Consider the following 10,578-nt stretch of genomic DNA (forward strand, 5'->3'; position numbering starts at 1 on the left):
GGGGAGGCTGGGCAGGATGACACCACTCTGCTGATGTATTGAGAGGGAGAACAGGAGACTGAGGCACTTAACATTTACAAAAGGGTCCCTTGAGCAGGACCAAGGTGCTGGCAACAAGTAGGAGAGCCAGGCTGTGGGTACAGCACATGTAGGGGGCACAGGGGGCATTCTTGGTGGCACCAGCTGCCTGTGAACGCAGTGCTGGGATGGTGGAGCAGCTGGAACTTGGGTGAGGACCCCAGCAGCTGGCTCTCAGTGGGACATAACTTCTCACTCTCCTCCATGAGGACCATCTGGGTGTTTCTGTTCAGGTTTATTAATGTTAATGGAGTTAGTCCTGTGTTAACGAGTGTACACAAACCCAGGGCCCACCTGCTGGGGCTCAGCCAGGGCTGTAGTAACAGCACAGGGATGGTAAAACCATCCAGTGGAGCAGGGAGCACAGTCAGTGACAGGAGAGTCTAACAGGTCTGCACTCCTCTGGCATCCTCCAGGCATAGCTTCTAATGTGGGAACCCTCCTCACTGCCTGAGACTAGGCTGGCACTGGTAGGGATAAAGGCACTTTATGGGAGGATTGCTACACATTTGGTAGATTGTGAATGAACCCTGTGAGCTGATGATGGAATTACTGCTGATCCATGGCAGGGAGAGAGCTAAAGACAGGGAACCAACGATTATGGGACTGAGGGTGGGGTAAGAAGTTCCAGCATCCCACCTCTGAGCATGAGAAGTCTCATCTAGTCTGTGATCAAGACTTAAGCAGATGGACAGAAATAGCCCCAACTGGAGGAACTGGTTACTTGGCATTTGCTTTAGCTGAACTTTCAGTGTGGTGGTTCTCCAGGTAAATGATCTGGTGAGACTTTTCAGATGGGCAGGGTGGTCTGGGACTCTGAAGGTCCCTGGGCAAAGCCAGGCTTGATGCTGGGGCTTCTTCCATGGAGTTCTGTGAATCTGAGTCTTCAGAGGAGAAACTGCTCTGGCTGGAAACCTGGAAGTACTGGGCAGCTTCTGCCCGTGGCCCCACTGGTGCAGCAGATGTGCTGGGATCTGAGGCAGTCCCATGGGGCACAGCAGTAGGGCATTGTGGGTCAGCACCTGGAAAGCGTGTCCAGGGAGGAAGGGTGAAGGGACGCCTCCGAGGGGGCTGGCTGCGCTCCTGGCCAAGGTGTCCTGTTGCTCTCAGGCTGGCTTTGCTCTTGGGTTTGGGATGGGGGGTATCAGCAGAGATGTGGTGGTGAGAGGTCTGGGCACCCTGAGGCCCCAGCCGACAGTGGGGCTGCAGAGAACTCTGCTCCACACCCAGTGTGGAGCCAGGAGTGGTGCTGGGCTGGGACTGTCCTGGTCCCTGGGACTGTCCTGGTCCCTGGGGCTGTCCCAGCCCCTCAGTGCTGGTCTCTGGCTCCTCTGCCAGCCCCCTGCCTCCCAACACTGCTGGCTTGGGGCTGGAGGCTGCTCCGCACACCAGGACTTCCATGTGAGGAGCTGCGGACCCTGGGCTAGGGGGGCTGGAGGAGTCTCCCTGCCCATCAGCCTGTGCTCCCCAGGCCTCCTGCAGTTCCACCAGCATCTCCTCCAGGACCTGCCGGGTCTCCTGGTACCTGTGCTGTGCCTCTGTCCAGGCTGCTAACCCTTGGCTGCTCTGCATCCTGCGCACCTGAGCCTTCATTTCCTTCAGCTTCTCCAGGGCGAACTCCACCGAGAGCTTTTGGAAGGATCTCTGCAGGCACCGCAGTGCCTGGCCCTCCCCACGCTGTGCCCGGGCTGAGCACTGCCGGCAGTCCAGCTTCAGCCCCGCCACCTGCAAAAGAGGTGAGGGTGGCTGGTTTTGTGGCCACCAGCAGCACCATGTCCTGCAGGGGAAGATCCCCTTCACTCACCTTGTTGGACAACCGGATGAGCTCCTGCAGCAGCTCCTGTTCTGCCTGCCTCCGTTCCAGCTGCTTGGAGAAGCTCATCAGCTTAGTCTGGAAAAGGGCTGCAGCCACTTGGAAGGCATCTGCCTCAGGGAACGTCGTGCCTCGGACCTCGGCTGCCTCCTGGCACAAGGTCAGGCCATGCTGGTACCGAGCCTGCAGGGACAAGAGGAAGGAACAGCTCCACACTTGGGAATGGTGCTGACCTTGGACATGTGCATAGGGTGGTGTGCCACAGGCAGTACTTGACATTGCCATTACAGATGGATGGGAAACAGTTCTGGGCAAGTGAGAAGAACCAAAACAATGGGATTCTCCAAATCTCTTCTCTGCCCTAGCCTGGTTCAAAATGCACCAAGTGCACCTCCTATCCCAAGTGGGGTCATCATGCCTCACCCTCCCTGCAGTGTGTGTGAATAAAGGGCCTACACATCCAGGGAACCAGAAGATCCTCATCACAATGTTATTTGTTGTCTGATGGATGCCCAGGCTTTATAGGAAAAAGGAACTGGATGGATGGAGCGCAGCAGGGGTTGGGAACAGTGGTCCTGGCCCAGCACAGCCACCCCCTCACTGGAGCAGGACTGCCCAGAGTCCCCACAATGCTGAGCTTGACAAGTGAAATGTGACTCAACAGCTTGGGAACACTCAGTTCTGCTCAGAAGCCACTTTCCAAACCCAGGGTATGTCTGTTACAGAAAAGCCCCTCCAGACGTACTGTGGCCTGGGCAAGGAACTCCTTGAAGTGCTCGGCAGAGCCCTGGCAGCTGTCAGGACTCCAGTCCTCAGTGCCCATCTCCTGCAGCTGAGTCGCTGCCTCCCCATCCAGCCAGGATGCCAGCTGTGAGAGAGCAGAACAGGGATCAGGTGGGACCAGCCATGGCAGCAGCGTGTCCCCAGCACCTCCCCCTCCTGCCCTGGCTGGGCATCCCAGCCCAAGCTCAGTCACACACATGAAAATCAAAGTTCAGGCAATCCTGTCATTCTCCAGGCTTCCGTCATCATCAAACCAAAGGAAACGTGACCACAACATTCAGCCATGGAACACCACAGAGGGCAACTTCTACTTGTGGCACCCCAGGGACACCCAGCTCACCTTGCCAAACTCAGTCTCGAGCTCCCGGACCTTGCGGAGGAACTCCAGGTGCTCCAGGCAGCTGTTGGACTGGGACACAAGGTTGTGAAGCTCCTCCTCCAGCTGACTATACAGCCCCTCAGCCAAGTCCATACCAGTCCTGGGGGTTGGGAGGAGAGGGGACATCAGTACCAGGTGCTGCCAGGTGAGCTCACAGATGCACAAGGTGGAGGGGAGCAGGTCTCTTGCTCAGCTCCTGACCCCTGCCCTGCAGGCACCTGGATATCTCCTCAACCCATGGAACAAATGGATAGCAGGGACCATGGGATGGGAAAGCCCTGTCTATGAGCGCAGCCCAGCCCCACTGAGAGAAGGGAGCAGGAGGGAGCAGTGGATCAGTGTTGCCTGAACGCATGGACTATGGAGAAGCACAGTATGGTGGGACCAGTGTGGCATCACCAGATGGGTGCAGCATTCCTGGCCGAGAGCGACCTCACCGGGTGAGTATGGAATGGCCCAATTACAGCATGGCTGGTGAGGAACAGCATGGCCAGATTACGGCATCACTGGATGAGTATGGCACGTCCAGGTGGGGGTGACATTACTGGATGACTACAGCACGGCCAGAGGAGCCATGCATGGCCGGATTATGGCATCACGGGATGAGTGTGGCATGGCCAGACAAGTGCGACATCACCAGACGATCACGGCATGGCCGGATGAGCACAGCACAGCTGGCTGGGCGCGGCATGGCCGGGACTTGGCCCCATCTAGTGGCTTTTCCCGAGCCCAGCCCAAGGCATTGCTGCTGGCATTGCAGAGCAGTGACAGATCTGGCCTGGCCTGGGACAGGAGACCCTCTCAGGGCTCTGGCACCAGTGAGGATGAGGGGACTCCTGTAATAGGCTGTCCCAGACAGGTGGTCCATGCTTCCAGAGCAGGACTGAGCATGGCAATTAGCTTAGGCTCATGGGGACCGGGCTGTCCAAGGGGAGCTGGCTCTGTCAGCCAGCAGGAGGCAGGGTTCCCTTGCACTGGCACCCCTTGACCAGCAGAAATGCCCTGTCCTACCTGATGTGGTCGGAGATGCAGAGGTGGGCAGCCTCCCTACGCAGCCTGGCCAGCACAAAGCCACCCTCGCGCTGCACCCGCACCAGCTGAGGCTCACTCAGCACCTTCTGCATCAGCTCCCGGTGCCTCCTGATGCCTGCGGCCACATCCTGTGGAGGAAGGGAGGGTCAGACAAATGTCTTACCTGGAACCTCACCTGGGGTCTCAGCCAGTACAGGATGGGTAGCTGGGGCTGCACCAGGCAGGAGCAGAGGGGACAGGGAACAGCCCCATGGCCAGGAGCAGCCAGTCTTGGAGCAGTTATGCCAAGTTTTGGGTAACTGGAGTACAATGTTGCTGTGGCTGCACTGCAGACGGGCACTTTGGAAATGTCCCCAACCTGTGGTGCTGCCACCCCTGTTACCTGTGTCCCTATCAGTGCGTCAGTGTTCCGCAGCTCCTGGATGCAGCGCTGCAGCAGCTCCAATGCCTGCCTGAGGCTGGCTGTGAAGGGATGCAGCTTCTGTGGGGGACACACGGTGGGTCAGTGGGGCCAGCCTGACTATGACGAGGAGGAGGAGAAGGAGGAGCAGGAAGAGGAGGAGGAGCAGTGTCAGGACAGAGCAGGAAAAACGGCAAGGCACTGGGTTAAAGCTGATGAGAAAGGAGTGTGGAGGTGAATAGGCAGCTGCAGGCAGGAGCAGGTAGGAAGGAACTTGACCTTCCTGTGCTCAGAGCTCTTCTTTTCATTCCCTTCTCCCAGCCCTTCCTGTTGCTTTTCCAGGGATGTGTGTGGGATGTAAGATGCAGTGGGGACAGAGGGACACGAGGGAGGTGAGGCAATGGCTCATGGTGTGGTAACAGACACCTGGAAGAATTGAACCCACTCGCCGTGGCAGTAGGGGAAGGCACCGTCCAGCTCTGGGGGCAGCTGGGAGCTGTCGACGTGGCGGCCCAGAGCCTTCAGCGATGTCAGGGTCTCCACCTGCAGGGGACAGGGCTTGTAAAGCTGCCTGGAGCAGGGAATAACCCCCTATTGCACCGGCTCAGGGGACAGGGACAGGCTCACCTGCACCCCAGCCAGCCTCTCACGGTGGGAGATCAGCTCCTTCTCGGCCAGGAGCAGCATGCTGTGGATGCAGCCTGGAGAGACATTCTGTGGGAGGCAGGGGAGAATCACCAGGGCAATCCCCACATGCAGCTCTCAGGTCACCCATGGCAGTGCTAGGCTTTCCTGGGTTGGCTGAGGCTGGTGAGCTCATTGCAAAGGAAAAGGCTCCCACTCTCACTGGTGTGGGAGATGGAAACACATCATTCAGGCCATGACCTTGTCCCAGCCACCAGCTCCCTAGCAAAGAACCATGGGAAGAGCCTCACGAGTGAACCCCTTCTCTCACACCAGTGACACTTCTCCATGTGAGGAGCATCAGGGCCAACATGGGTTTTATCAGGCATGCAAAGGCAAAGGGAGCTGTGGCAGGGGGGACCCCATAGCCCCTGGACCGCACAGGGCACTTCTTGGGCACTGGACTATGCCATAATAGTGGATTGTCACTGTGGAGCCCATTTCCTGGTGAATTCAAATAGCAAGAGCTGGATGGCTCTTGGTGATGCCTGCTGGGTGATGGCAGGGCTTGGAAGGGGCCTTTGGGGATCGCATAGAGAGCAGGCACAGGGGAGGCTCTGAGGGTCCCCCAAAGGGTAGCAGCACTCTCTCCCAGATAGAGACGCCCCTGGCATGTCTATGGCACAAGCACACAGAGCCTGGTGTACCTGGACAGAGCGGAGGGCTGAGAATAGGATGGGAGCAGGCGGCCGCTTCCTGGCATCCACCACAACTGTCACCCCAACATCCTTCGCTTCTCGCCTCTCACCATTCTTCACTTCTTGCCTAGCAAGTGGAAACACAGCAGGAGTGGGGGTCCTTCCCTGGGACAGGACCCTCTCAAAGCCACCTCCCACATTCTGCACCCCCAGGCAGGCAGGAACCCACAGCCACAGGCAATGGCCTCGTCTCTGCTGGATGCCCCTGCCAAGGGCTTAGAGCATTTGCCTCTGGCAGGGGCATAGTCCAGGGTCCTCAGGGATGTGTCCAAACCAGAGTGTGTGGGATGCTGGGCATCCATCCTGACTTAACCTGGGAGCCACCTGGGAGCCCTGAGACTGGGAGCAGCTGGGGGTCACTGGCAGGTCCTGCTGGCCCTTACCTGGGGAGGGAGCACAGGTAGTGGATGAGCCTCGTCAGCTCAGCAGCTGAGCACCACGCAGCCTGCCAGGCACTGCCACTGGTGGTCACCAGAAGGAGGGCCCTGCCCAGCCTGTCTGAGCTCCCTGGGGGGAAAGGGTAAGTGACCCCTCTGGCAGCCACCTGCCAGATCTGAGCACCCCACAATGGGCTGGGATAACCATGAGTGCTGCCTCAGCTCAGGGCCCGCCATGGTGCAGTCCCTCTGGCCCTTTTGGAGGTGGGGAGCCAGCCCATGGGGGGCTCTCTGCATGAACGTCTGGGATTCCAGAGCTGCTGGGGACGTTTTTCCTGAGAAAAAGATGGGTTTTGTTACTGCTTTTTGGTTTTTGGGAAAAAGAAGGAGCCAAATGTTTAGTGTTTGGCAGCTAAAGCTGAACAGCTTCACTGCAGAGGAATGGTGTGGGAGGGCTTGGGGCGGCTGGGACTGGGGCAGCTGCTCTGCACAGGCTGCCTGTATTTATGTTTTTAATGTTTTTGCCCAGCTGAAATGAAATTTTCTGCTTGGAGTATTTCTGGCCTCCAGCAAAGCCCTGAAACCTTCCTCCAAAACACCTTCTTTGGCAGCCTGTGTTTCCAACCAGAGGCCTCTCCCACCCATTCCCCAGGCTCACAGTGCCAGCAGTACCTGGCAGGCAGACGATGCCCGAGCGTAGCAGCCCGGCATGCAGGTCCTGCCAGGCTGGAGGCTCCTGACCAGCAGTGCCAGTGCTGGGCACAGAGAGGCCATTCTTGCAGCTGGCACTTTCCTCCATGGTTGCAGCAGTGGCTGCATTCGTACCTGTGCACAGGGATAGAGGAGAGAGAAGCTGGTGACACTCAACAAAGCAGAGGAATAGCCCCAGCAGTGCCTGGTCAGATGCTGCAGCCCCACAGGATGGTACCTTTCCCTGCTGCCCTGGCTCTGCCCATCCTGGGTGAGTAGATGGCCGACATCTTCTTCCAGGCCCCCTCATGCTGGCTGGTGACTCTTTCATCCCCAGGGGCTGCCCCAAGCCGTGTGCCCTTCAGAAAGGAGAACTTGTGGCTGGAACCTTGGGGGAGCTGGGGGATGCCCTGCTGCACCAATCCCCGTTGCCCTGGAACCCCAGGAGTGGCTCGGCGGGACCGGCGAGTGAGGAGCCTGGGGCTGCTAGCCCCCTTCCTGTGCTGTGCAGGGGTCTCACAGGGGGTGGCATGGGGCAGCTCGGAGCCAGGGCTGTCGGGCTCCTCCAGGATGGCTGTCATCAGCCCAGAGCCGAAGCTCACTGGGTTCTGCTGTGCAGCCTTGTAGGAGTCACGTTGGCGGCACTTTGGGCCATGTGGCCCTGGCTCCCGGCCCAGCTTCCTCCCCAGGCACGGGCTGCAGGGACTCTCCTCTGAGCTCAGTGCTCCCCCACTTGCTCCTGGTCCCTCATTTGCCCAGGGGAGCATCTCCTCAGCTCCAGCCCTTATTCTCCCTGGAGGGCAGGTGGGAAACAGAGTTCTGGTCAGGACATCCATGTCCTCCTGGGATTGTTCCAGCAGGTCCACATACTCCCCCTCCAGGTTCTGACTGATGATTTCACTGAGGCTGGGCACAGCCAGTGTGGCTTGCTTCTTCCGCAGACCTGCCTGCTCCACCTTGATCAGTCCTGGGTATCGTCCCTGGCTTGACTTCCGAGAGGTGGCCTTGCAGCCTGGGATGGTGCCCACAGTGTTTCTGTAGGGCGTGGGGATATTTGCTATGCCATGGGGCACAGGTGTGCCAGGTGCTGCTGGTTCAGAAGCAGGTTCATGGCAGGCACCAGCAGGCACACTGTCAGCTCCAGCCCTGGGCTTGTCGGTGAACTCAGGCGTGGCAATCCGGCTCCATGGCAGTGGGGTGATGCCGTTCTCAGTGGCCACCAAGCAGGTGTGCAGGGGAGCTCCGGCCCAGCTGCTGTTCACCTCCTCCAGCCATGCGTTGGTGAAGAGCAGTGCATGGGTAGCCTCAGGGACAGGTGTCTCCTCCACCGAGCGCAGGTCCAGGGAGAGGTGCTTGATGGTGACACGTGCTGTGTGCTCCTCACAGGGCTCTGCTTGCAGGTAGAAGTCCCCGGGGCGCAGCAGGAGGGGGTTGAGCGGTGCAAGGTGCACAACCACCTTCTCATGCAGACATAAGGGCCAGCCTTCATGGAGAAAGATGCGGTTAAAGTAGGGAGCCTGGGAGGGAGGAAGAACACAGTGCATGAGAGAGGGCTGCCAGCTCTGTGCCTCCCAGCCACCCCCACGCACTCTTGCTGCTCAGCCCTGTGCTTCCCATGATGAGGATGGAAGAGCCTGGTGACCCAGTGCATGTCCCTGAGCCAAGCCCCTGCAGCACAGCCCTGCAAGCCCACCCTGAGCCATGGCTGTTCCCAGGGTGCAGAGTCTACCCACATGCTTACAGAGGGAAAACCCCTATTTAAGCCTCTCTAGGATCAAAACAAGATGACCCCAGAGCACCCTGCCCTTATTGCAGTGACCACATATGCTGGACAAATCCCAGGGAGCTGGGTGTGCCATGGTCCCCTCCGCAGGGAGCGGATGGGACAGGTAGTGCAGGGAGTGCAGGGAGGTCAGCGTGCCCTTAGGGACTCCTTAAGGCAAACCCCGTGTCCAGGGTGGCTCATGGGGGCCGCTGTGGGGCACGGGGGCTTACGCAGGCAGCCTGCCGCAGGCGCTCGAAGAGCCGCTTGGCCGGGATGAGGAACTGGAGCAGGCAGCAGAGCCCATCCCCCTGGTAGCTGGTCTCCAGCAGCCGAAACACCTGGCCCAGGACGGTGGGAGCAGTAGCTTCGAAGGGTGGGTAGAGGGCCCGGAGAGCACTTTGCACCGCTGCATCCAGCGACCCAGCATCCTGCGGGAGGGAGGCAAGTGTCACTGGTGGGATAGTGGCCCTACAGCGGGGACACCGTTTCCCCTGACCTGGTGCCTCTGCCCACCATCCTGTGCCGCACTGTGCCACTGTCGGAGCCCTGTGGGATGCCCACACTGGCAATGCTGCTGTGCTCAGGGGCTCCAAACCCTCCTGTGCTGGAAACAAGGGGGTACCGGGAGTGGAGCAGAGCAAGCATGGCGCAGCTCTGGTTTTAACCGGGCTGTGGTTAAGGAGCCTGGGATAAGCCCCGAGGCAGCAGCCGCCGCCTTGCTCGGCTGCCAGCCATGTGGAGGCGGACGAGCTGCAGCAGCCGAGGGGTTAAGCGGAGTCAGACCAGACAGATCCTGGGGCTGTGCCGGGCTCCAAAGCTCACTGCAGGAATGCAGCAGATGGGAGGAAGGACAAACATCTGAAGATGGATAGGGTGTTTTTGGTCCAGACTCGTTGCTGAATTAGCCAAACTCAAAATTATTCCTGTATTTTCTGGGAAGCGTTCTGCCGTGTTACATCCCCCTGCACTGCCCCAGAGCGAGGTGAGGACACTGGGTCTGCACCACGTATGAACCAGCAGTTCCCAGCTCATTCTCGCAGTGCCGCAGGAGCTGTTGGCTGTGTGGCACAGCTGGTACATGGAGAGAAGCCATCCCATGGCTCCTGTGATGCCCGGGCTGCGCTCCAAGCAGCGCGGGGATGAGTCTGGCACAGCTGTCAAGAGGACCCCATCAGCAAGTGGAGAAAAGCATCCTCAAAGCAGCTGGATCCTGCTCGTGTAAGAGCACCCAGGAAGTCTGGTGGGATTAGCTCAAGGTGAGCATTAGTTTCAGGCAGCTAATCCCTGGTCCAGGAGCCCACACAGAGACAAAGGGGTTACGGTTAATTCACCTTAATTAGTTTTAATGCGCTTTAGCTAAAGAACTTTGCAGTCATGCTCTGGTTAATTCTTCATGACTTTTTTTCCATGTCTTGGCACAGGAATCTCCTGCCCTTGCACCTGACAGGAGAAGTCACAGAGCTGGGCAGAAGAGGAGGCAAGCCAGTCCCTTCTCAGGGCCCCGATCTGCCACTGTGTTTCCTGTCTAGGCTTTCTGCCCTTGGACCTTTCTCCTCATGTCGTGTCTACAGTTTCTAGAATGGACTGGAGACCTTACTCTGGAAAATCCCTGACAAAGGGCAAAGCCCAGGACCCTATTCCACGTTGCTCCAGTGGGGCCCTGGTGCAGCCACCTGGTCCCCAGTGCTGAACCCAGATGGGTGCCCATCACCTCCCTGCCCAGCACTGCCGAGCTCGACTCCCTCCCCGTCCCAACACTGAGGCGAGGAGCCACAACAGCACAGGAGGATCTATCCAGTTCCAAATGCTGCCATGAGAGATGAGCCAGAACTGCCTGCCTTGACTCCAACAGTCTTAAATCCTCCCAGGGGTGGTCACT

General features: G+C 58.8%; 1 protein-coding gene across 1 annotated transcript; it reads right to left on the reverse strand.

Moving 5' to 3' along the window:
- Positions 1-798: 798 nt before the first annotated feature.
- Positions 799-9,126, reverse strand: KIAA1755 (KIAA1755 ortholog). Its single transcript, XM_062505191.1, is given in 15 exon segments — positions 799-1,803; positions 1,883-2,074; positions 2,637-2,759; positions 3,015-3,153; positions 4,065-4,213; positions 4,468-4,566; positions 4,912-5,028; positions 5,113-5,199; positions 5,817-5,934; positions 6,251-6,374; positions 6,917-7,069; positions 7,173-7,293; positions 7,537-8,451; positions 8,930-9,078; positions 9,081-9,126. Coding segments are annotated over 15 exon segments (3,537 nt in total).
- Between the last annotated feature and the right edge of the window lie 1,452 nt (positions 9,127-10,578).

This window comes from Cinclus cinclus, chromosome 18, assembly GCF_963662255.1.
Source record: "Cinclus cinclus chromosome 18, bCinCin1.1, whole genome shotgun sequence".
NCBI lineage: Eukaryota > Metazoa > Chordata > Aves > Passeriformes > Cinclidae > Cinclus > Cinclus cinclus.